We start from the raw sequence: 27,792 nt of genomic DNA, 5'->3' as shown, positions 1-27,792 counted from the left end.
TGTTCAGAGCAGATTTCTAAAGTATTTTTAAAGGAATATTTCAGCCCGGCGCCTTGGTTTTCTATATGTATTTCATTTTGACTAATAGAATGTTGTTTATTTCACTGTTCAGAGCAGCTATACGTATGGGGGTTCTATATATATATATATTGGCGAGGTTTACCTCAGTCGGCTATCGATTTTTGTGATACGCATTTTCTTTCACCTTGAATACGATAACATACCCGAGACGTTTTGTAAATAAAATTGAGGTTGTGATGTACAAAACATTGAATAAATTTACACTAAAATGTTTTTATTTTATTGTGCAAGAGTAAATTGTGCAGAGCGAGGGCACTAGAGAAGTGAATAAATGTGAAATAAGATTTTATTACATGCTTATTTGGTAGATTGCAATTTCGGAATGCTGAAAAAAGGACAAAAATCATGACTTTTTTAAAATGACAAATTTTGTTCCTGAAGAAAACATTTTTCTTCTCTCACATTGGTTTTCCAGACATATTTATAGAGACTACTTACCATTTCAGAGATCAGGTCTTTCGAAATGGTTTGGGAATAGTTTAGAGTTCTTCTCAGATTACAGTCCATTTGTACTGTGTCTAGTCATCAGTCTTCTAGTAGCCTCGGTCACAGAAGTCACCAGCAACACCGCAACAGCAACACTGTTGATGCCAATACTACAAGAACTGGTATGTAATTTAACAAAGAAAAAGAGTTGTCACAACCCAATTTCATTCGTGTAAAATCCTAAGTGGCTGTCAATTTCTTCATCGTGAAATCTAGATCTACTAGTACAAATTTAACAATGCACCTCAAGAAAATAAAATATTCATAGCATAAATGAGAGGGATACTGTAGAGCAACTTTTATTCGCGACGTCTTTATTTCGCGATTTAAAAGTGATGAACCGCTTCGCCGTGACTAATTTTCGTGATGGAGAAAATTTCAAACAAGTAAGAAAAACAGTATCGGACTACTAGTTCGCGGGGAAAAAAAAAATTGCGACGATGACGTTCTCGCGAACTTCGCGACTCGAACGCGAATAAAAGTTGGATAACAGTATTTTCTTACGTTTATTTTTCTTCCTTTCAATTATTAGTCCATCAGCGCTGGTCTTAACCCGCTGTATCTGATGATGGCGGCGGCCGTGGCATGTTCCTTTGCTTTTATGTTGCCAGTGGCCACACCTCCGAGTGCCATCGTGTTTGCTCATGGTTACCTTACCATTCCTGATATGGTAAGTACTAAGTACTGATATAGTAAGTATTAAGTACTGATTGTACTGATATAAGTATTAAATAGTGATTGTACTGATATAAGTACTAAGTACTGATTGTAATGATATAAGTACTAAGTAGTGATTGTACTGATATAAGTATTAAGTACTGATTGTACTGATATAAGTATTAAGTACTGATTGTAATGATATAAGTACTAAGTAGTGATTGTACTGATACTGTATATAATAATTGGGTGTGCAAGCAAATTTATTTGCCAGTTTCATTTTTGTACTGACATGTTTTAAAATACTTAATACTGTTTGCACTGATAAAGTAAGAATTGAAAGGGACTAGCTGGACGTTGCCGTGCGTAAATGCTGTGTACTCTAAGACTGACTTTCTGTCTGAAGTCTGTCTATGAAATCCGCCCCTCTGTAAGCTTACTTTCTGTCTGAAGTCTGTCTATTAAATCCGCCCCTCTGTCTGTCTGAAGTCTGTCTATGAAATCCGCCCCTCTGTAAGTCTGTCTATGAAATCCACCCGTTTGTAAGTCTGTCTATGAAATCCGCCCCTCTGTAAGTCTGTCTATGAAATCCGCCCCTCTGTAAGCTTTTCAAAGTTTATAATTCTCCAGAATCACAAAATTTGTTTTTCATCCACTTTGAAAAAAAGTATTTTTCGGTAAGGTATGTCTTGCTTATTCAATGGTGTCTATTTAGAATAAAACAAATCAAAATTTTGTCGGGAATTTGTAAAAACAAAATAAGATGGGATTTAAGAATATTTCCTAGAACCACAACATAAGAGATAACAAAATTTACGTGAGACCATAGGTGTGTAATCTGTATTCAAGTTTCTTCACACATCACCAGGTCCCATGGGAATTTGGGTTAGAATATATCTTCAGTACGCCTTGCTTGTCGTAAGAGGTGACTATTTAGGGAGGTCCTTCGGATGAAACTGCAAAAACCAAGGTCCCGTGTCACAGCAGGTGTGGCACGATAAAGATCCCTCCCTGCGCAAAGGCCGTAAGCACCAAGCATAGGCTAAAATTTTGCAGCCTCTCACTGGCAATGGTGACGTCTCCATATGAGTGAAAAATTCTCGAGAGAGACGTAAAATAATATACAACCAACCAACCAAACACACATCAACACCCATGGTGTGGAGATGCCACTCATCTGTAAACAAGACCACAATTTGTTGATGTAAGGAGGTTTTCTACATCGTCATAATGTCTGACTTCCTTTTAAAACATGGATGAAAATATAAATATCAACAATTTTCTTTATTCATTTAAAAAATCATCGCTTAGCAGAGTAGCTCAGTAGGTTAGCACGTCGACTACTGAACTGTAGATCGTGTGTTCGAGTCCAGCGGGGTTTTTAAATTTTTTTCCAGATTGCTTTCTATTAAAACTGCATTTTTTGACTAAATAAAATAAATTTGAAAGTTTTTAATTTCAAAATATTGTAATACATATCCTGTTAGTTTACATGTATGCTATGTGGAAAGAGAAGTAACTCTTGTAATGGATACTTTATCTCCCCCTAAGGGAGCTCTTCATATTGTTTATCTCCCCTAAGGGAGCTCTTCATATTGGAAGTTTGATATAGTGTTTTAGTGATGCTGAATAAAGTATGGTCTAACAATGGTTGCAGAGCGTGGTTCCGATCCGCGGACCTCTGGGTTATGGGCCCAGCACGCTTCCTCTGCGCCACTCTGCTGTGTCGTCTTCTAAGTTCAGCTTCACGCCAGCAGTTTTCATAGCTGTTCTTGACAACAGTAATGGAATGTCTGAATTAACAACATCAGTTGTTATTTATCTTTCCGGGCTATACGAGCTGGAATTGGATATTCTCCCTCAGATTTAAGACGAGTCCCCCTCTAAACTTGAAGATTCTTCTGCCCTCCATTTTATTAATCCTATTCTTGTCTAGTTCATCAAGCGAATCGATGATCGTGTTGATCCATGTAGTTCCACACACTGTACTGCTGCAGGCACTGTCTAGAACTGCACAGTTCCTGGCATCTATCCCCAAATACCTTATCTCCTTTGGTTGGTTTACTGTAAACAGCACAAATTCTTCTTCTTCAGCTGAACATGTGTTTACTTTCGCCATGTTTTCCCAACTGTGAGGACAAGCTGCCATCATATGTCTAAATGACCCACAAGATTTGCATGTCAATACATTTCCATCTGGTCCTGATGGATTCATGCTCTTTTTAATGCCGGAACTGCCTATACGTGATTTCCCACCTTGCTGACGGTATGAACCTCTACTCTGGCCACTCTGAAATCCTCTCCCCCGCATCTGCTCATTTCTTCCACCTCCTCTGTTAAATTTGTTACCCCTCATTGGCATTCCAGCTGCCATCAGTGCTTCCCCATTCTCTGCCAGGAATTATGGTTCAAGTTTAAGGGATACTGATGTAGTGGGTGCGTTTCCACAAGTTTCACCTTTGAATTTTTTCAGGGATTTCTTGGCTTCTTCATAGAGAGTTTCTTTATTCTCAAAATTAATTCCAGTTAATACAATTATTCTTTCCTCTTTGCTTATCAGTGATCTTCTGAGTAACTTGAAGGCCAAAATCTCAGGGGGTAATTTCATGTTTTTCTTTTCGATTTTTCTGTATTTGGCATAAAAAATGGATATGTATTCATTAATAGACTGTCCATCAGACCTTTTAAAGTCTTCAAAATCTTCAAATTTCTCTAAGCTATCTGCTAAGTCATTTTTGGCTAAATGTTTGTCCAAAAATTCAATCAAGGTATTCAAACCTGTTTCTTCCTTGAGATCCTCCAAGTTCAGCTGATCAAACACTTTTTCTCGTATCCTGGACTCATCATTTTCAGGAAGGGACAAGGCTATAGCAACTCCCTGTTTCTTCTTATCTAACTCTGTGACCTCTTTCCATGCTAACAATTCTTCCGTGTACAATTCATAAGTTTTCACTTTAGGGTCATAAGAGGGGGGTTGATTTTTGTTGACATTCTTATTTTCGTAGTCCACAAAGTTCATCAACCAAAATGATGAAAGCGTACATTCTACAATGTATGAAAATGCAAGTTGTGACAATATAGCCCTAGCAAAACAAAATGAACTAGAAAAACTCAAAACCTTTGACACGTACACTGAGGTTGAAGATGAAGGATAGAATAGATTATCAACGAGATGGGTCATCACTTCAAAGGAAGGACAAGTAAGAGCAAAACTTGTTGCACGTGGATTTGAAGAAGAATTTTGTATCCCTAGAGACAGTCCTACAGTCGGAAAAGTTGGTCTCAAGATTTTGAGAGCAAAGAAGAAAAAAACATAGACCTAGGCAGACTCCCTTGGGAAAGAATCAACTGGGCAGTGCAGGGATCAAGACCAGACCTTGCATTCGAAATGATAGACATGAGTACTAAGCTGAGAACTGCAACTGTAGCAAATTTAACCAGAGCAGCAAAAACCATTAACAGGCTTAAAGACTTTAAAAGTGTTTTGAAATTCCCAGCATTAGACCTCACCTCGTTGAAGATTATGACGTTTACTGATGCATCTCTAGGAAATCTTAATGAAGGAGTAGGAAGTACCCAAGGAGTCATAATCTGGATTATGGACAAAAAAGGAAAATGCTGTCCCCTTTTCTGGCAGGCTAAAAAAATACGAAGAGTCGTCCACTCCACTCTAGCAGCAGAGGCGCTTAGCCTACAGGAAGGACTGGAGGCAAATTTTTACTATCGACACATGTTGGAGGAAAGTTTAGGACTCTCCAGCAAATCCATCGATATTTATGCATTTGTGGACAATAAAAGTATCATAGATTCTGTGCATTCTACTAAACTTGTGAAAGACAAGAGACTTCGAATTGATATTGCAGCTTTGACAGAATCAGTCGCGCAAGGGGAAGTACGGAAAATTCAGTGGTGCTCTGGACAAAAACAGTTGGCAAACTGCTTAACAAAAGCAGGGGCAGATGGTTTGTGTGTCTTGGAGATTCTATAAAGAGGACAGATGTTGCCAGACTTTGTCCTTTAAAGTGACAGTGTTACTGTTAATTTTAAAACTAGACCAACTTTAATTAATTTTGAACTTTTATTTCATTTTGGTTAGGTTCAAATAAGCCTTAAGAAAAGGACAGTATAATTAATGTTAGTTTACATGTATGTTATATGGAAAGAGAAGTAACCCTTGTAATGGATACTTTATCTCCCCCTAAGGGAGCTCTTCATATTGTTTATCTCCCCCTAAGGAAGCTCTTCATATTGGAAGTCTGATGTAGTGTTTTTAGAGATGCTGAATAAAGCATGGTCTAACATATCCTCCACTTTTAATCCATATCAAATTCCTGTGGTGTAGCATTCCTCCTTAACCACTGCTTCCTTGGCCAAGGTATGTCTACCAGAAATAGCAAAACTCATTTAAAACCTTCTGAAGAAAACAAATTGCTTGTCAAAACCAGACTATTGTGGACTAGTAATTCTTGGATTCTGTAACACCGCGACAATAACATCTTAATGGAAGTTTTATATGAGCAATGTTGTATGTCCTTCAACCAGTAATGCCTTTATGCAAGTTCAGCTGAAAATGTGTCGGTGGGTCTCAGAAGTACACGTGCATATTCCTCACGTGACCCTTCAGATTAATCAAAATTGAAGGAAGTGATAAGGTATAAAGAAACAATTTACATATTATTATACTGTATTACAAAGCGCTAAGAATTCACAAAGTTTTTATGGCGAGTGTATTTGAATAAAAGTGCGTGTCCAAAATTGACATTAAGAATGTCCATTAAGAATTTAATTCCACATTCAGTGTAAACTTCGGGGAGTTTATATCTGATAGAGTTGTACATCTGTTGATGACATCGCAAATAATACAGTTACATAAAGTCAAAAAGGTTCCCTGACTAAAGTACTCTTCATTTTGCAAATTCGATGATACTTCGATCTTTTTGTCTAGCCCACTGTATTTTTAACTCAGACGGTTTTTTTTTATTTGAAGCCCTCTTCCAATTCATGTAACGATCAATCTACCTCACTGACATATCAATATGATATCATTAATACAGGCATATTGTTCAAACATTAACCTCCATCAGTAGGATTGAGAACATGAAACACAATACAGTCTGATATGAGAGTGATTTTGGATTCTGTCGGATAACGGATCAATTATCATTATGTAGGAAAATGTTATCCTAAATGAAATATACTATTCTAACTCTCAGACAAAATCCAAACTCTGTTAAAAAGTGCATTTAGATTTGGTTACAATTTATTTTTTAAATATTCTCACCAGAGTTGACCTTTTCAGTGGTAAATATAAACTACTATGTTCATGACTATGTTGTATGAAATTCAGTAAATATGAAATTGTTGTAATTCAATACTTGCTAGACGTAGCCAAACTTGCACATGCGTACCACATACTCACAAACATCTCGAACCTGTTCAAGAAATCTCAAACTCAAGGCAATAAAGTAACCACATCATAACATCACAAAAACAACACAAACACGAGTGGCAATACATAGATCTGGATATAAATATTAGCGTATGGCATATATACATTGTTTCTTTACTCTATAATGAAACATGGTCCTTTGTTAATTGTTTAAAAGGTATGGAAAAAATCATATGAAGGATGCAGACATCCTAACCGTTTTTCATGACTATTTGTTTTGATTTTGTAGGCTTCTGCTGGACTGATGATGAACATCATTGCAGTGTTTGTTCTCACGGTTGGAATTAACAGTTGGGGAAAACTTCTGTTTGACTTTGACAATATACCCGTGATATTCCAGGAAATCCAAAACAATGGCACGCAAACAACAGTAGCTATGTTCAATTACTCGACAGCTTGATCTAAATCATCAACCTAGTACCTCATCTTTGTTAAGAAATATTTTTTTGCTTACTTGGATAGAATATATGATGACAACAGGTTCGAGGATTACAAGGAGATGAAAGGAAACCAACTATTTGTTTGCCGCTGCCATTTATTCGAAAAAAGTATTATTTGGAAATTGAACTAGATATATAAGTTGTATTGTCTTGTTGAAATCAAGATAAATAGGCACTAAAATTGAAATTGGAATTTGTTAGAAAATCATATCTAACAAAATTACTCCAAAGCGTATCAGTTCACACAGTCATCTGGAAGACCCGACTCTGAAAAGTTTGTACTGTATCTGGATGAATGATAAAATCTCAGGTATAGTGCTACAGTGCTTTAGTGTACACTATATACTCAAACGGCATTCGTGGAAGAGGCTCACAGAGAGGAATTAGCTCAGGAGAACCCAAAAGCCAAATACACATTGCAGGGAAACATGTTTGTCCATTTATTTAACAACAAGAAGTCGACTTATTTTTAAATAAAACAATGCAAATGCTCATGAAATGTAAAAATAGATGTAGAGATGATTTTTAAAACGATACTGATGCTTTATTATGTTGATTATTTGTTTTGATATTGTCATGGATCTTTATAACTTTATCTTTCAGTCTCTCTCTGCACTGCTAGTGGATCTCTTTTTGAGAATTGACTACCGGGTATATAGGTACTTTTTTTTTTACTAATGAGATGACGTATTAGTATGGTTAGAATTTTCTGTATAGACCTCAGTCAGTAGATGTACATGGTTTTTAATGTCAGTTTATTTTCTCTGTTGTGACACAGCGGCGTATTTCTTGAATATCTTCATAAGTGAAAATATGACGTTTCATTTTATACTTTACATGTTTGATGTAAAAAAAACAAAAAACAATACGTCACAGAACGTGTAATAAAGATGACGCGTTGAGGTTTGATATTTTGTTTGCAACGACTGCAGAATGAATACATACGTTCTTCGGTTCTTGTTTTTTTGTCAAGGTCAGTTCATTCTACCTTGGAATTTCATTAGAGCAAACGTTAGTTATATCGAATTGTGGGTTATTAAAAAAGTCAAGATATGGAAAAATTATCGATGTTACAAATCGTATCCAGAATGCGAAATTAAAGCAGGGAAAACACGGATCCCGGGGAAACTTCAGAGGTGGGATCGGGTGCCTAGGTAGAGTAAACATCCTCTGATGACCGGTCACACCCACCGTGAATACGGTAATCTGTAGTCAAAATCGGTGTATAAAGAACGACATCACAGTATAAAACACGTCAGGCAGCATTTGACCTAATGAGAGTTTGTATTTTTACATTACATGTAGATCGTTTTAACGACCATAGAATTTCCAAAATGCTGATTTTAACCCATGTAGTATCAACTTATTCGTCAGTAACCTGCCTCAGTCTAAAAATTAATCTATACGCAATAAGCAGATAATAGTTAATGGATATTGCTACATAAATATGAGAAGTTGACGATGAAGAAGCTGAAGTCATCTCGATTATCATAAAACTGCATTGGTAGTTTGCCATTAACATCAGTGTTCAGTAAAACATCCAAATATGAACCAGATTCACTAGCCAAAGGGTTTCAGTCCACTCCACTCTCAAACACCCTTAGTTAATGGAGATATAAAATATCATATGCAAGTTGTATTTTATTTCGAGTTCACTGGAATACACTGGAATATATTAATGAAAGTGAATATTGGTAATAGATAAAACGTCATCTATGAAACTAAATGTCGAGGTAAAGGTCACAACGAGCTAATTTTTTCTTATGTAGAAGCTTTTGAATAAACTCTGTCTTATAAAAATACGAAACACAGATCCGCTAATAAAGGAGCACAATTCGTGTCCATGAGAAGTCCAACAGACTACGTAAATGCAGATTGTCATTGAGGAACTCCAGCATCTGTTTGATATCAGCTTCAGAATCAGAGTGGTGTTTAACGATGTAACTTTTGGATGACTGGTCATAAGATATGAATATTTCCATGTTTCGTTTTTATTGAAGAAACAGCTGTCTGTGACGTCTTTAATTTATCGTGAGAAATAGCCGTGTATAATGGGGGGGGGGGGGGGGGGGGGGGGGGAAAGTCGTACGTTTTGATGCGGTTGATTTGGGAATTTGTAATTTTCGATATTCTAAAAGTTTACTTTTCTTATATATATATATATATATATATATATATAAAATATTAGATCTATACGTCAAATGACTATCTCATTTCCACTCCCAATGAACGTGTAGCGTGTGACAGCGTGACGAGAATTCCACGGTCATTGAATGCAAATTTTTTGTTTTATTGAAGACAAAAGTCGATACTTTAAAATTGTTCAATCTTGGGAATAAAAAGATAATACGCCATTGAGTCCATCAAAAATATAGTCCCCTGATAGAATTTTGAAAAAAAACATGGCTCCATAACCCACATGTCTCATTACTGAAGAAAACTTATGCACGTATTGTGCATATATTTTAACCTGTCTGAATAATGACGGGAATTTATCCAAAAGTGTTAAAAATGACGCTAAAGACATTCGTATGTGGTCGACAAAATTCAATGATATATTAAACACCTTTACATTGCCAACAACACATTTTTTTCTGGTTTTCCTTTTCACAGTTGTGTACATAAATGTATCACGTGCTTCTAATTCCGTACGTACTGCTATCTTGTTTTTTCGTACGGATTTTATTTTTTTGTTTTCGATATCAAGACGTCATTTTCACCACGGATCGTGTCAATTTCCCGACAGGTAACAAAATAATCAAGAAGGATCTCCTTGACCGTTGTGATCTTAAGTATATAAACTAATGGAAAACGTTATTGTATGATTTATGAAATATCACAGTAATTTTTGTCTTTTATCTCGTGGTGTCGCCGAATAGTGACAGGTAAATGCTGCCACTCTCGGGCATACAATCATTATTTTTGTTTGCCGGGCTTCATTCAATGGAAATATAAAATTCATGCTTTCTATTCATCGATTTGTTGACAAAATGACAGATAAGTTCCAACATCCATTTGGAAGCTGTCACGCTTGACTGAACACGGGTCACTTCGGGTTCAGATATCGACTGTATCAGTTTTTCTTCAACGGATAAGGTAGACAAACAGAAATGCCAAGGAGAAATTGTGTTTGGTTCTTAAAGAACATTGTGGCTATCCGTGCATTGTTTTTGGTGCCAATAGCTTTTCTTGCCCCACTGAAGATTTTGGAGGACGGAACTCAGGTAAGTTTTCTTATTCCTTAAATGAAAAATTATATTTACATTGCTCTTTGTGCTGTTTGAGCCATGCGGAAAATAATGTGGGAAACGTAACTTTAAATGCATATAAAATTGTTGTTAAGCAACAAGGTATCAATGGTGCTGAAATCGCAGATCCATGTCATTAGAACTGAAGTTAGAGAAACGTGGTTTACCTGAAACTCAGACACTGCAATTAAAATAGGACAAAAACAAGTTGCACTCTATTCTCAAGAGATAAATTACCTGTGTAAAGAAAATGCACTATCGAGGGTTTTATATATTTCGTAACAAATATATGAGCATATAAAATACCATCGTTCTCTAAACAGATATCCCGTAGAGTGACTTCGAAGTGATATGAAAATCTGATTTATTAAGTGCATACGCGATATTTGACAATAATATGTTTTTCGTGACATTTCACGTATATAATTTACATGCATTCCATCTCGTTTCTACAAACAATCTTGGAGTATATTACCTTTAGAGTTAGCATATTTTCATGTTCCTGGTCGTTGCTAGTTAAAAAGTAAAGTCAACTCACGTACAGTAAGTTGTAAGGGCATTACTGTAGCAGAGAAGAGAAAAATCATTGGAACAATCGGGTATCGAACCCGGAACTTTTGCATTCCTTGTTCAGTGATCTAACCACTAAGTTACCAAGGCCAATATACAACATATGATGATATCACTACAATATAGAATTGAAACCCATTTCGAAAAGTATACAAGAACTCTTCACTGTTCGTTATCTTCGCCTTTCATTTTAGAAAAACGTGAGAAACATTGTGTATGTCCATAAAGATTGTATATACACGTGTACCGGGGTAGTCATAAAGATTGTATATACACGTGTACCGGGGTAGTCATAGGATATGCTGGTATAAATTTTATAGCATTCCGCATACACAGGAACTGGTGTATTAAATCTTAGACCTGGTCAGAACTACTAAAACAACAGAGAAATGTTTATCAAATAGTATGGCCTTTTTATCTAACGAAATATACCAAGGTGTAAAACTGATCAAAATATCTAATGCGCAGCTACATGTATTTACAGAAAACAAGACACGTTGATGGTTATCTCGTGAAACTAATCAAAATATATCACGCTTTACACCTGACTATTTGTATTGATTGCTATTTCGTGAAATCCGAAAAGTCTGCATAATTTTCTACCTGCGGGTTGACTATAAATTGTTATTTCGCGGAATTATGACCCAGTGGAAAAAGAACGTTTACGGTAATCAAAATATACAATACCTTATACCTGTCTATTTACAGGAATCACGATCTGTTTATGTCGTGAAACTAATTACCACACCTGACTATTTACAGGAATCACGATCTGTTTAAATGTCGTGAAACTAATCACCACACCTTACTATTTACAGGAATCACGATCTGTTGATGTCTATATGTTTTGAAACTAATTACCACATCTGACTATTTACAGGAATCACGATCTGTTTATATCGTGAAACTAATCACCACACCTGACTATTTACAGGAATCACGATCTGTTGATGTCTATATGTTTTGAAACTAATTACCACACCTGACTATTTACAGGAATCACGATGCGCCTATGTACTTGTGGTAATGGCTATTCTGTGGCTGACGGAAGCTCTCCCTATACCCGTCACAGCACTGATGCCAGTGTTCCTCATTCCCATGCTAGGGGTACTTCCGGGAAAAACTATCTGTGCTGCCTATGTCAACGTAAGAAAACAAACATGTCATTGAATTAACACAGGGGAGATAAGGTTATTATAAACACATTGTCAAGAAATGTTTCTGCAAGGAAAAGTTCTGCATGTCTGATTTGCATTTAACCAGGATTTAAGTTGAGTTAATTTTTAATAAGCCATTATCAGTGATTCTTTTGCTAGATGTTATGATTGGAAAGGCAGGGCGTGCTATAGAGAAATGATGGAAGTCATACAAGATGTTGCTAACATATATCCCCTAGAACCATGGGAGATGTGGAAATCAATTGTTATAGCCCTGGGAAAGGTCGTTTTATGGGAAATTTAACATACGACAGATAAATCAAGCTTATTAGCCTCCAGTTTCTAATTCCCCTCATTTACTCTATAAAGATTTATTTACCAAGCGAGAGAAATGTACATATTTCGTTTGTGAACAAATAATAAGAACTCCGTTCTGTGATCGAGTTCAAGTTTTCCAGCAATGAATTTAAATCAGTACACAGCCATGCTCACCGCAATAAGATTAACTTCATTTCATTGAAATAACACCTTACTCAAATGATTATATACATCCGGTGAGTGACAATAAGCTAAGATTGTTATTCAATAGAAAATTAATAAATGTCTAGTTTCTACGGGATATGAAAACAATGAAAATATGGTTAAATGTTTAAATGACGAAGACAATATACAGAAATGGTTCCTTTGCTTTCACTGTTTTTGCATAGATAAAAAAATTAGACATTCAAAACAAAATGTAGAAAAATATAAATAATAAAATGTTTTTCTTTAATTTGTTAAACAGGGGACGAAAGTCATAAATATTGCAGAAAAAACTGCATAATCCGCCAACACGTTATGCATACATCCCCCCCCCCCCCCCAATATTTTGTTATTTATATCTCCGATAATACCAGCAAACTAGACAATTAGTTTTAGATGTTCTGTTCAAAGTTCATGTCACAGTTTATATCGAGAATTATAAACAATGAACCGTCAGAGATTTATTACTGACAAACTATTGGTGTAAATTGCTATATAGGAATATCATAATTATATTAAATTTACATCTAAGTAATAGTCTAATATCAGATGGTTTTTCACCTTCACATTTTTAATGTAAATATGGCGAAACCCTGAATGAAGTTTAATCATATGAAAAGATGAAGATAACGAACATTGATCAATCTCATGATTTCTGTAAAGAATACAATACTAAGAGTAGGGCATGTATGGACCCCTGGATATACCAGAGGTGGGATCAGGTGCCTAGGAGGAGTAAGCATCCTTTGGCGACCGGTCACACCCGTCGTGAACCCCATATCATGATCAGGTAAACGGAGCAATCTATAGTCAAAATAATTGGGTGAAGAACAGCTAACAATTTGTATGAAACACGTCAGACAGGATTTTACCTAATGGCAGATTGTATTAGTAAACTAGATCGTTATAACCACCAGAGAATTTGCGAAATGCTGACCATAAACGAGACTGTTAAAAGCCTTGTAACATCAATTTCATTTGTCAGTAGCCTGCCTCGATTTAGAAACCACTAATTGTTTTAAAGTTAGACAGGGGTTCTAACATTTAAGAAATTGACATTTTTTCTGAGAACTAACGTGCTTCCATTATTTATAGAGGTAATACATTTCAAGTTTTATGTATACTGGTTGGTTAGTATGCCAGACATGCAGGATTAATTAACTTGCAATGGTTTTGAAATATTTACTTTACCTCTATTACAGTGCATACAACCGAAAGATTAAACACAAACACCACGTGAAGTTTAAGGGCAAACGATAAGACATAGTTCAAATTCAGAAATTTATTGCTACAACTTGACAACTCAAAATCAAAAGTACAGACAAAACAAAGTCAAGGTGATATCTGTTGTGAATAAATGGCCCAAATCAGGCTCAATGAATAGGGTCTTTATCCTTGTCTATAGGGGGTTGAAACCTCTCACAAGACATTTTTTTATCCTCACTTTATATCCATGTAGAACATTGACCACATACATGTATACACATTGCATGTTTTCTTGCAAATCATCGAAGGACAAACATGATTGTAGACTATTTCCTATGTTACTCATAAAATATAATTTGATATTTGTTAGAAAACATGATAGCAGTACAATGCATGAATAAATGCAGTATCAATTGACTTATGAAAAACACAATTGCGTAAGATAATTTTAGTTGAATTAGTAACATTTTACAATAGTTTAATATGACACACACACACACACACACACACACACACACACACACACACACACAAAACACGGGTTAAGGAAATTCTAGCATCATAAGATAACTTGATGTTGAATGCAACAGTAACCTCATTCCACTGTCCCTTTATTACCGTAGGATACGTCCATGCTGTTTCTGGGCGGACTCATTGTGGCTGTGGCGGTAGAGGAAGTCAATCTCCACAAACGTATCGCTATAGGGATCCTGTCCCTGGTGGGCTCTCAACCAAGTCTGTAAGAATATCTACTACCGTTAACTTCAAGTCACGGTCTCCTGTGTGGTCAGAAATAGAGTAGAAAAACTCACCGTAAACTCAGCTAATTTCTTTTTTTCGATTGCTGATTATTGTTGTTATTATCAGCTGACTTGAGCCAAAGTCGAGTGAGTTTTTCTGATCGATATTTGTCCCTTGTCAGCTGTCGTGAAATTTCCACAATTTCATAAGCTTTTTCAGAACCACTGGGCCAATTTAAACTAAACTTGGCACATAGTAGTCTTAGATGAAAGGGATTTAAGCTTGCTCAAATAAAGGATCATCTCCCCTTTCAAGAGGAGATAATCAAGACAGGGCAAAATTCAAGAACTACTCGGGCAGAAAAGGTGATACTTTCGTGAAAGCTTCCTGACATGATTGGACATTCAAATGAAAGGTAAAGATAACGAACAGTGATCAATCTCATAACTCCTATAAGCAATACAAAATAGATAGTTGGACAAACATGGACCCCTGGATATACCAGAGTTGGGATCAGGTGCCTAGGAGGAGTAAGCATCCCCTGTCGACCGGTCACACCCGACGTGAGCCCTATACCCTGATCAGGTAAAGGGAGCTATCCGTAGTCAAAATCAGTGTGCCAAGAACGGCCTAACAATCGGTATGAAACACGTCAGACAGCATATGACCCAATGATAGGTTGTATTGATGAGCTAGGTCGTTATAACGACCAAAGAATTTGCGAAATGCTGACTTCAATCTAGATTGTTGAAACCCCTGTACCATCAACTTGTTTGTCAGTAGCTTGCCTCGATTTAAAAACTGACCATAAGCAGAACAAGCTCTTGCGTATCGAATCAGTTGAGGGATATAAACACCATATGCAGGTGGTAATGGAATATTGCTACATAAATATGGGAAGTTGACGATGGAGAAGCTGAAATCATCCCGTTTGTCACACAGTTGAGTTGTCAGTTTGCCGTTGATGTCTACTTTCAATAAAATAACTAAGTATGAAGCAGAATGATCGACTATGTGGTGTCTTTTATTTCGAGCTCACATGGATATATCGAATCGACATATGAATGAAAGTTATCATTGTTAATAGACAAAACGTCGTCGATATATCTAAATGTCGAATTGAAGGCCACAGCAAGATATGTTTTCTTCTCACGTAAAAGTTTTTGAATAAATTCTGCTTCATATGAATATAAAAACAGATCAGCTAACAAAGGAGCACAATTCGTGCCCATGGGAATTCCAACAGACTGTTGGAAGACCTGATCACCAAAGACCACGAAGATATTGTTCAAATTTGTTCAAATCATGACCCCCAGGGGTAGGGTTTGGCTATAATAGGATATATAGGAAAAATATTATCAAGAACAACAAGGTCATGCTTAGTCACATTAATTTGCAACCATTGACAGGGAGTGTGCAGATTCGTTCAATTTGGGGTCCCCGAGGGTAGGGTGGTTTTACACGGGAATATATAGTAAAGTCTTTTAAAATCTTCTGACGAGCTACTAGCGTATGATTGATCATTTAAATCGTTGCCCTGGAGGGTAGGGTGGAGCCATAATTGGGGATAAAAAAAAATTACACAGCAATGATATTTAAAATATTTTTTCTAAAAATCTTCTCATAAACAGCAAGGCCATGATTAGTCGTACTGATATTCAAGCATTCTCAAGTACTGCAGATTCAAATTTCTTCAAATCTGGGAAAGAAGGCCCAACAGGGGGTCGAAGTTTTACATATAACATATAGGAGAAAATCTTTAGAAATTTTATTCTCGAGAGCTGCAGGGTCAGGATTAATCAAGTATCTCTAGGTAGATAAGATTCAAGTTTGATCACATCAATATGCCCCAATGGAGACTATACAAATTCAAAGTTTTTAAAAAATTTCATTGGAAACAAGGAGGTAAAAAGTCTTTAATAATGAACAATAGGGTCAATGTGGCTCAGATGAGCATTACGGTCCATGGGCCTCTTATTATTGTATTTCATTTCTTAAAATTCTTGTCGAAAAGATTTGTAAGGGTACTTGGTAATTTTGGTTTCTTAAGTCAGTTGTAAAAAAAAATCTTGTAGATTGATGCTGGGGTTGATGTTACCCACGTGGTTTTTATCTATGTGGATCAGCAACACAGCAGCGACATCTATGATGGTCCCGATCATCACTGCCGTAGCCAATCAGATGGAGGACCTAGAGAGAAATGAAAACACTCGTAGGGCTTTAGTATATATATTCATATAAAGAATACGGAGTTGGGTTTCATTGAATTCTTTTAAAATAATACACTGTATATAATCAATAATATTCTATTTTCTATGACTAGATAATGGCGGAGTGAAAAACGAAGGCTTTGATGATATTGAAAGTTCTGAAAATAAGGATGACAATGAAGGAAAAAAGGCAAATGGAATGACCCTCCACAGCGCAGACAGTGATGATGCGAAACTAACGTAAGATAATCTTGCATACATAGATGAAACTATTCTGACAGTAGTCATGTGGGGGAAAATGTACAGAAATTAAATGGGCATATATCACCTGTTTCCTACATCTAATCTATTCTATAATTGTGTTTTCCTACGTTATTATTCGAGTAGCGTCAGCTGCGCTGCTTCTTCAATAAAAAATGGAAATATTCATTTTGTGGTCAGTCATCCAAAAATTACTTACTGAAACACCACTCTGATTTTACGCACAAGTACTATGAAGTTGAAATAAAAGATGCTGGGGTTGCTCATTGATAATATCTACTTAGTCTTTGGAGATTCGTGATCAAGTCTCAAACTACCAGGAAATGGAGGAAAATTCGCCTTCAGGAGCCCATGTTTTAATTTTCAGATTTTATTACCATGGCCACCAATTTTCATAATAATGTATATGCTTCTTGAAAGTACACATGTGAAAGATTTTAAAGGTCCACCATGACATCTTCTGCTAGCCTGGAAATGGGTTGAGATACCCTTAGGCACCTGCCATCCTGGAAGTAAAAAATCAACAAAAATGAGGAAGATATACCCATTTTCAACCCCTCGTGATTAAAAAGAAAGAAATCCTAGTATAATGACAGATTTCAACTTTCAGCAAAAATCCTAACGTTTCCAACAAGGCCAAATTTGCAATAGGGTCCTTGATTTCTTTTCGAGATATTTTACATTAAAGATGCAGTATGCTCTTTTCAACTTACCGTTTAAAGTGAAAGTAGAATTGCCCGTCTAGAAGTCAAATTCTCATACATCTCATAGTCACAGTTTCGAATCCCATAAAAAGGCACTTTATCAATGTAGAATGACCACCTCCCTATACTAGTACAGATATCAACAACAATGAAACAATTTTGAGTCTTTACATTTTAACCTTAATCACTTTAGGATCGTATTGGCAATTCACCAGGTACATGTATATTGAGACTTCAGGTTTTTCAACAGACTGCTGAAATATTCATGGGCACGAATTGTGTTCTTTTATTAGCTGGCCTGTATTCTTATGAGGCAAAATCTATTCAAAAGGTTCTGCGAGAAGAAGAAATCTCTTGCTGTGACCTTCATCTCAATATTTAGATATATCGACGTTTTATCTATTAGCAATATTCACTTTCATTCATCTGTTGATTCGATATATCCCAACGAACTTAATTAAAATAAAGACACTGCAGAGTCTTCCACGATGGCTGAGTATTTCGATATTACATTGAACATAGACGTTTTAAAACTACTAACAACTTTATAACAAACTTCAGCATCCCATCATAAACTTACCATATCAAATTATCACCTGCATTTGGTATTTATGTTTCTCTATTGATTCAATACTCGAGAGAATTTTCTGTATATGATCAGTTTTAAACCTGGGCAGGCTGCTGACAAACAAATTGATGTTAAATGGGTTTCAACAGTATCGTTTAAATCACTTGCTAGATTGTTTTTTACATACTGATTTGACGACGGATTACTCTGTTTACCTTATCAAAATAACTCCTCCTAGGCACCTGATCCCACCTCTGTTGTATTCGGGGGTCCGTGTTTGCCCTACACTCATTTTTGTATTCTTTATAGGAGTTATGATATTGAATTCGTTATCTTCACTTTTTAATATGAATGGATAGCACAGTGATAGAATGCGTTCCCTTCACAACCACAGCTCCCGGGTTTGATTTGCAATCCCAGCGCCGCGTCAACCCAAAGCTGTTCAACATAGGTAGTGACTGTTCCTTATTCAAACGACCGTTTTTAGGAGTTAAGAGGACGGAAAACTCCCATTGTTACTTCCGTAAGCGCCAAGCACAGATCCAAATGTGTGGAATTTCATCTAAAGCTGGTTACGTACGTCTCCATGAGTGAAAAATTATCGAGCGGGACGTAAAAGATCAAGCAAATGATATCAGAATGATACTTTTGAGTATAAGGATTTCATTATTTGTACCAAGTACATTTACATACGTAAAGTTCCGAAAAAATATGCTGATAGCGTAAACCTTTTATTATTTGTAATTTTCTTTTGAAAAAGACAACCACACAGGGATCTGCCTGTCCGTCATGCTGTTACACATTGGCTTTAAGGCGATAGATGAAATGTAATTGGAGGTATAGCCATTAAACTAGACAAGAAGGTTATCTGAGCAAAGAATATCTTCATTTATTTTTGAGTTTCAAAGATCAAAGGTCAAGGTAACCAGGGGACATTTAAATTAGAAATGCAAGATGAGCGTTACTAATTAAGCTTTCCAGATAAAAAGAGTGTACGACCAAACTATGACCCTATATTTTCTTTAGATCAAAAAGTCAAAATCACGGTAATATTAAAATATGGTCTCCCTATGAATATCTATGACTGAATGATATGATACATAGACATTTGCTTTACTTGTACTTCACTGGAAAGGCCAAACTATGTCCTTGGTATATTTTTATACAAGATATTATAAGCGGAGAAATAGATTTAATGAATTTTATTCTTTAAAAACGACACACCAATTTGCATGTACATAATTCTGTAAGTTGCGCATATGTTGAAGATTACCTACATAGTTAACAATTTAAAATGTTATAATAATGAAGAGATTAGTCATCATATTATAATCAGGTATTTATAACACTCAAATGATATACCCTGAGTCGGTCGTTCTACAGTGATGTTTCAGAGAATCATCATTTTCTAAGTGACAAGTGAAGATTACGTAACAGTGATCAATCTCATAACTCCTATAAGCAATACAAAATAGATAGTTGGGCAAACACGGACCCCTGAACTCACCAGAGGTGGGATCAGCTGCCTAGGAGGAGTAATCATCACCTATCGACCGGTTACACCCGCCGTGAGCATTATATCTAGATCAGATAAACGGAGTAATCCATAGTCAAAATCAGTGTGCCAAGAACGGCCTAACAATCGGTATGAAACACGTCAGACAGCATTTGACCTAATGATAGGTTGTATTGGCAAACTAGATCGTTATAATGACCATAGAATTTGCGAAATTCTTACTTTAAACGAGACTGTTGAAACCCCTGTACCATCAACTTGTTTGTCAGTAGCCTGCCTCGATTAAAAAAAACCCTGATTACACGCAGAACAACCTCTTGCATATCGAATCAATTGAGAGATAAATGTATAACCATCATATGCAGGTGATAATGGAATATTGCTACATAAATATGGGAAGTTGACAATGGAGAAACTGAAATCATCCCGTTTGCGTAAAGTTGAGTTGTTAGTTTGCTGTTGATGTCTATTTTCAATCTGTGGTGTCTTTTATCTCGAGCTCACAGGGATATATCGAATCGACAAATGAATGAAAATGATTATTGTTGATAGATAAAACGTCATCGATATATCTAAATGTCGAGCTGAAAGGCACAGCAAGATACTTTTTCTTCTCATGTAAAAGCTTTTGAATAATATCTTCTTCACGAGAATATAAGGACAGGTCAGCTAACAAAGGAGCACAAATCGTCTCCATGGGAATTCCAACAGACTACTGGAAGACCTGATCACTAAAAACTACGAAGATACTAGTATTATCAATGAGGAACCCCATCATATTTCATTTTAACTTCAGAGTATTTGTGCGTCTATGATGTCAAAAAGTCTAGTCTTTAATTTATCGTAAGGAATGGTCATGTAATGTGTGTTGAAAAGTTTAGAATCCATATTCTATTTACATCACTTTTAAAAGTATCAACTTTCATATACTGAATATTGAGTAGAGGTTTATCAATACATTGTACATGTACATTATCATTTGATGGAGATCAAAACCAATACCATGCAACAAGAAAATGAATTCTATCTTAGGATGAATAAAGTTATAGAATTTTTAACTGCAGAAAAGGAAGATCTGAAGCAATGAAGAAGATGACTAAGGGATTTGCACTATGTGTTGCCTATGCTGCAAATGTTGGGGGCGTAGCTACTCTTACCGGCACACCCCCAAATCTCATTCTGCAGGGCCAAGCCAACGAGTACGTACTACTGCTCCACATTTATACACTTATGATATAATGTAAAATCCGGGACATTCGCGACCAACATCGTCGTGTTAACCGAGTTCATGTTTAATGTTCGCGAATGAAATCAAAGATAATAATTTTGGAACATAGCACATAGTTTACCTATACATGTGATACCTAACCTTACCTTGTGTACCAACAGGTTATACTCTAGTCGACTTCCCGGGGCAGACAGTGGCATTACCTTCGCTAAGTGGATGGGGTTCGGATTACCGCTTTCAGTTATTGTGTTGGTGTTGTCCTGGATTTGGCTGCAGATCATATTCCTTGGAACTTCGTAGGATTTCATCTACATCTATTCCGTAACGAAACTTACAGAAATGATCAAAGAGTGATTTAGATAATCAATTAGAATCATAAATAATGATATTTCATATACTTACAAATTTGTAGCAATGATTCATTTGTTCTTTACCTCACTATTTCTATCCAGGTGTTTCAAAAAACAAAACCCCGCTAAAAGAAAAGCAATAAAAATGGTGATGAATGAAGAGAAGAGAAAACTTGGACCAGTCAAGTTTGTACAGTACAACACTCTAATTTGATATTTGCTTTCTTACATTTTTATCTCTCTTTAAGAGTTATGTTTCCCTCTACCTTTATTAGGTTTGCAGAAGTCGAGGTGATGATTTTGTTCGGTGCACTTGCGTTGCTCTGGATTTTCCGAGATATCCCGGGTTTTGGAGGATGGAAACTACTATTCACGGAAGACAGTAAAGGGTGAGTAAAGTGAAATAAACCCGTTAGCTAAAGCAAGATGAATACCAACACGCATTTCTTTGGGTTTTTTTTTTGTTTTAGACCCTTTGTCCGTGACTCCACACCAGCCATGCTCATTGCTGTTCTGTTGTTTTTCCTCCCGGCTAGATTTCCGAATGTCCTTTACTGGAACAAATACGAAGGTAAATCGTCTATAAGGATGGCGCGTACTTCCATTGTAAATTATTATTTGTGTTGTGCGCCTGATATCAAACATCAGTTGACGACAAAAATATAAAAAGAAAAATAACATACTAGTATTCATCAATTTTGTAAATTGAATTGTCTCGTTCACAACTAGATTCACACTAGATCTCACCTTTCTCCTCAAATGACTCGCAATTCTGTTTCAGTCTCGGAGGAAAGCAAACCGAAGTATCACCCAATCCTCACGTGGAAGAAGACGGTTAATAAGATCCCATGGGGAGTCATTGTTCTCCTGGGAGGTGGATTTGCCATGGCCTCCGCTACATCTGTAAGAAATTCCTCATTCGGAACGCTGCAAGTTATATGAATTTAGTACATATGAAAGATTATTACTCAGTACAGAGATATTATTTACATTAATTGATGACAATGTACAATTGTGTTATTACACACAGGCTTCAGGTTTAGCAAAACAAGTGGGTTGTAGCCTTCGAGTTCTAAACACCTTTACACCCTGGGTTATGAACCTGATTTTATCCCTCATCATCGCTGGCGCCACGGAGATTACCAGCAACAGTGCTACTGCCACCATCCTCATGCCAATCATGGCCGAATTGGTAACATCAATTCTTCTAGTATCGTGTTGATATTCATTTCAATTGTGTTATGCTTATACGTGATAAGACTATTGCTAATTTTAGGCTGTAAACACGGGGTCTCATCCTTTGTATCTGATGATAACAGCAGCCGTTGCATGTTCCTTTGCATTCATGCTTCCGGTGGCCACGCCTCCCAATGCTATAGTATTTTCTACTGGGTACATCAGGATTCCCAACATGGTAAAATTGATACATTTGACACAATCCCTTCTACCAGGTATTCTTTCTTTTTTTAGTAATATATTCTTCCTAGGCGCCTGATACCACCTTTGGCGTTTCCAGAGTCCGTGTTTGCCCTGTTCTACAAACTGTGTTCTTTATGCAAGGTGAAGATAACGAACAGTGATCAATCTCATAACTCCTACAAGCAGTACAAAATAGATAGTTGGGAAAACACGGACCCCTGGACACACCAGAGGTGGGATCAGGTGCCTAGGAGGAGTAAGCATTCCCTGTTGACCGGTCACACCCGCCGTGAGCCCCATATCCTGATCAGGTAAACGGAGTTATCCGCAGTCAAAATCAGCGTGCCAAGAACGGCTTAACAATCGGTATGAAACACGTCAGACAGCATTATATGATTTAAAAGATTGATCACTGCTATCTTTATCTTTTTTATCTAATTTGTCAAAGTTTGATTAATATTCATGTTTGCCATCTCTATATCTTCATAAGAATATTATTTCAAGCCATAATGTAATTCTTTTTAATCTGTAGGCCTCTGCGGGTCTCATGATGAACGCAATAGCAGTACTCGCTCTGAATCTAGGAATCAATACGTGGGGAATGGCTCTCTTTGATCTGGACACAATTCCAGCAATTTTTGGAAACTCAACAGAGAGTTCATGTGACCCTGTGACAGCCACTGCGGCCGCAGTGCTCAGTGACATGACCACGCCCCTTGTTAACGTCACAAGCGGTGACACGACTACTCTATTACTCGCGGGTTAACAGTGAAACTAACCGTAAAGGAGACATCCAATGGTATTGTGAATAATAGTAATCCGATTCAACCATATCAGTGACCTACATGTATCGTAATAAACTTTTAATATTTTGAATCCATGGATGCTGCTCAGAATATTTCCTCAAGAAACTTGCTGATTCTTTTGATATTACTGAATTCTAGGCAAATGTACACAGATGTCATGGCTGTTTGTCATCAATGGATATACAATGTAGCAATTGAAGATGACGCCATTTGTGCAGATATCGCAGCGAATGAAGATTACAAATTTGTCATTTGAAATGAACGAAGTTATTGAGATAGTTGTCATTCATGAACAGATATGGTAGTGAATGAAAAAACGCGATAATTGTCATTTGTACATAGATATCAAAGCAAATGAAGATAACATATTTGTCATTTGTGTTTAAGTGTTCAATGGTAAAAATTCATACCTGTGTCGCCGGAAATTGATTAACAGTATATGTTTTATTCACAGATTATTTTATATTTACATTTTCAATGTTTTTGCCTTTAATATCGTTACCATTTATAATGGTAGTCATTTGCTCATGAATGCAATGTAGTCGTGAACAATGTGTGTATGCATCTTGATGAATATAGTACGTCTATTTAAACGCCATGAAATTCCGACAGAAATGAAAGAATGTAAATACAATGTATACTATATTAATGCGCTTCATGAAGTATGCCGATGTAAGGCGTCGCAATTCATACCCTCATTATTTTCAGAATCAAAAATTATTTCTTAAATGAATTTTAGATTTTCATGTTTCAGTGTGACGAATGTCTGTTCAGTAGTGTATGGTGACGTGTTTGTAATATGTACGATAACATTTTAAACCATAAACAGCATCCTTCTTGTCTTTGGTTACTAAATGACACACCCCACTAAGATAAGTGTGAATGTTTCATGAAATTAATTGTTTCTTCATGGGGGAAAATGCTCCCATTTCTCATTTTACCGTTATGACCATAATGTTTTTAACCTGTACCATTTTGTACATCTTCGCAAGCCAAGTGTCCGATTCGCTTACTCTTGAGTGTAAGCGAATCGGACACTTGGCTTGCGAAGATGCAGTTTGTATTGTTACCGTAATCATTAAAGCATCAATAAATCACATTACATGTCAATTTGTTTTAGTTAATCAATTGATCCTTTTTGTATCTAAATCACAAGAGATAGAATATAATTCATGTCAAACTCCGGTTCGATTGCCAAATGCAAAAATAGTTTGCGATTGTCAATGGTGATTGATAGTTGGAAAGTCAAATCCTTGACCAATCCAAATGCAGAATACAGAAGACATTGCAACTGCTCTTAGAGTAATCTCGGCTGAGATTCGGCTCAGCTGGATATTTGGACTAACGCCTTCACCGAATCTCGGAGCAGTCCTTCATAATTCATGTCTGGAAATTTACATTCAGCTTCGGTTAATTCTAGCAAGTGACATTGCCGTTCGCTTCCAATAAGTTATTTGGCTATCAAAACAACTTTGAATCACTATTAATGCTGGTTTACTTACCCCCTTGGTATGTAAATTCCATATTAAAAAATACCTCTAAATTTTCCGTTCAAATGGTGACTTCCATGGCGCAATATTTTAACTCCCGAAATTGAAGAGTTCCTATAGTCTGTTTTACTACATTATTGATCATATATAGTATTTCCACATACTTAATGGATTTTCAGGGAACGAATTTTTGGTCCCCAAAACGCGTTCGCGTTGTAACTGCGAAGTCGTGAGTTCGAGCACGCTTTTTCATGACCGCGTCAAACCCAAGACGTTATCAAACGTTCGGCATTTAGACGTTAGAATCACGGGTCTTTCGGAAATCACCTTAATAACGGAGGTCCCATGTCGCGACAGGCGTTGGCACGTTTAAGAACCCTACATGTAGCCTTCACTAAAATAAAGTACACTTAAGACAATGAAAGTCACCAGTTTCAGCCAGGTTAAAATCTTATAGTTCTTTCAGTCCCTGTTTCGAGTCTTTTGCACGTGCAATGTTGTCAACAGTTATCATTACTAGGTCATAGTGTATTCGGATGAGAGACTGAACTATTGGAATCCCAACATTATCATCCAGTCCCAATGCAGTTTCAGTTCGATGTAATGTAGTTCAAAGAGAGATAACTCAATTTTTTTTGCATTGTCTCATTCACGTCCCACGATCATCAGGACTTGCCAAGACGATCCTGCAAAACATAGTACAGGGAGGGAGAAGGCAAGGAAGACAGAGAAAGAGATGGGAGGACAACATTCCAGAGTGAACAGTTACTCTCAAAATAGCAGACAATAGACGGAAGTGGAGAGAGCTAGTTAGGATGTTTTTGGTGACGCCCCCACTGTCTCCCACACTACGGGAGAGGTGATGGTGAATGCAGTGATACTTCAATAGCTGCAAGGTTTGATGTAAGTGGTATACATGCGTAATTTTCAGATTAGATTAGAATTATACTCTATCACTTTCAAGAGATTTTACAGTGTCAATGGCTTTGAAAAGCCGAACCGATTATTCTACAACCCTAAAACTTTAAAATACTCATGAACAATAATAAATGATACATTATGAAAGGTTTTAATACAGCAGCGTATCTACTAAGATTTATGGTGATTATAGAAGGTCGGATGTATTTAAGAATTTTCAGGAATTCTTGTTAATGGACTCAATTGGTCAGTTATCGTTTCCATAAATATCACCATTGTTATCTTACAGATTACCATCGCTACCCTAAAATCACCATCGTTACCCTAAAAATCACCATCGCTACCCTAAAATCGCCGTCGTTACGTTCAAAATTACCATCGTTACCTTCAAAATGACCACCGTTACTTTAAAAATCACCATCGTTACCTTAAAAATCACCATAGTTAACACAGAAATCACCAGTGACCGTGTCACTTCCAAAACATTTTGCCATTCATGAAATATAAAATTTGATAAGATTAAAGAAAATCTTTTGAGACAATATAAGCAATTCTATTTTGGTTTCACAAGTGTTATTTTCTTTGTGTAGATAGTGAGCAGACTGCCGTGACCTTTGTGTAGATAGTGAGCAGACTGCCGTGACCTTTGTGTAGATAGTGAGCAGACTGCCGTGACCTTTGTGTAGATAGTGAGCAGACTGCTGTGACCTTTGTGTAGATAGTGAGCAGACTGCCGTGACCTTTGTGTAGATAGTGAGCAGACTGCTGTGACCTTTGTGTAGATAGTGAGCAGACTGCCGTGACCTTTGTGTAGATAGTGAGCAGACTGCCGTGACCTTTGTGTAGATAGTGAGCAGACTGCCATGACCTTTCAACCATTGATTGTTGTGTCATCTCATCCCCTATCTGAAAATCTTTCAATAGCTGTTACTTTTGCTTTTTTTTTAACTTCAAGCTCCACTCATTTCAATCTAAATGAAAATTAAACTTGTAAATCTTGCGCCTGTACAACACACTCCACATACAGGAATGCAATGGTTCGTAAAGAAATTGAATTTACAAGTCTAATTTTATTAGATAGTATTCATCTTTATGATATATGGAATAGCTTACCCAATGAAGTGTTTAACGCAAAATCTGTGAAACACTTGGAAATTGCTGTTGATCGATATTAGGTGAATGAGGGTGTGAAGTTCAATATACTACAAACATTAACATTCGCACCGGAAGTCACAAAATAGTAAAAGTAAATGTAGAGGTAGACACAGTGGCCGAAGAAGCCAGCGCCCACTGACGATCCTAAGGTATCCTTAGGTATGATAGCCCATTTTTGACTCAATACCAAACTTTTCTTGACACGATAATATTCTCAAAGTACATTTAACGTTATCTTAATGTTTATTTCAAGAAAATGACTTTTCAAATTTTTAATGGGGAAAATGTCTCCTGGAAAGAATTTGGATTTCTACTGAAGAAATGTTTCTGTTGGTGTAGCCCCATTCTCATGCGAGTTATCAAAATTAATGGTTCAAAGTAGAAAAATGTATTGATTTCCACTTAATATAGGTAAATCTAGTCAATGAGCAAAGAATATATATATATGTTGCCAACTTTTTTAAAGATGTCAGACATACAAAAACAAAAGTTTTATATATGTATCAACATAAGAAAATCGCACATTTTCATTAAACAACATGATAAAAATACATAAAAACTTGTTAAAGTAACAAAAATTTAGTTTCAACAGTTTCGAAAACTGTTACTT

General features: G+C 36.4%; 1 protein-coding gene across 1 annotated transcript in view; it reads left to right on the top strand.

Moving 5' to 3' along the window:
• The window catches only part of LOC125656055 (uncharacterized), a 36,889-nt gene extending 12,160 nt beyond the window's left edge, over window positions 1-24,729 (top strand). Inside the window, exons 12-28 of the mRNA XM_056143181.1 lie at window positions 528-689; window positions 1,100-1,237; window positions 6,903-7,071; window positions 10,210-10,337; window positions 11,928-12,077; window positions 14,440-14,555; window positions 16,633-16,769; window positions 16,881-17,007; window positions 20,881-21,015; window positions 21,206-21,340; window positions 21,497-21,580; window positions 21,670-21,783; window positions 21,865-21,965; window positions 22,176-22,297; window positions 22,425-22,586; window positions 22,671-22,808; window positions 23,346-24,729. Coding sequence (XP_055999156.1) covers window positions 528-689; window positions 1,100-1,237; window positions 6,903-7,071; window positions 10,210-10,337; window positions 11,928-12,077; window positions 14,440-14,555; window positions 16,633-16,769; window positions 16,881-17,007; window positions 20,881-21,015; window positions 21,206-21,340; window positions 21,497-21,580; window positions 21,670-21,783; window positions 21,865-21,965; window positions 22,176-22,297; window positions 22,425-22,586; window positions 22,671-22,808; window positions 23,346-23,579 — 2,352 coding nt within the window. The 3' untranslated portion in view covers window positions 23,580-24,729. The remainder of the gene's footprint in view (window positions 1-527; window positions 690-1,099; window positions 1,238-6,902; window positions 7,072-10,209; window positions 10,338-11,927; window positions 12,078-14,439; window positions 14,556-16,632; window positions 16,770-16,880; window positions 17,008-20,880; window positions 21,016-21,205; window positions 21,341-21,496; window positions 21,581-21,669; window positions 21,784-21,864; window positions 21,966-22,175; window positions 22,298-22,424; window positions 22,587-22,670; window positions 22,809-23,345) is intronic.
• Window positions 24,730-27,792: the final 3,063 nt, after the last annotated feature.

The sequence above is a fragment of the Ostrea edulis genome, chromosome 1 (genome assembly GCF_947568905.1).
Source record: "Ostrea edulis chromosome 1, xbOstEdul1.1, whole genome shotgun sequence".
Lineage (NCBI taxonomy): Eukaryota > Metazoa > Mollusca > Bivalvia > Ostreida > Ostreidae > Ostrea > Ostrea edulis.
This window is presented reverse-complemented; position numbering and strand designations above follow the sequence as displayed.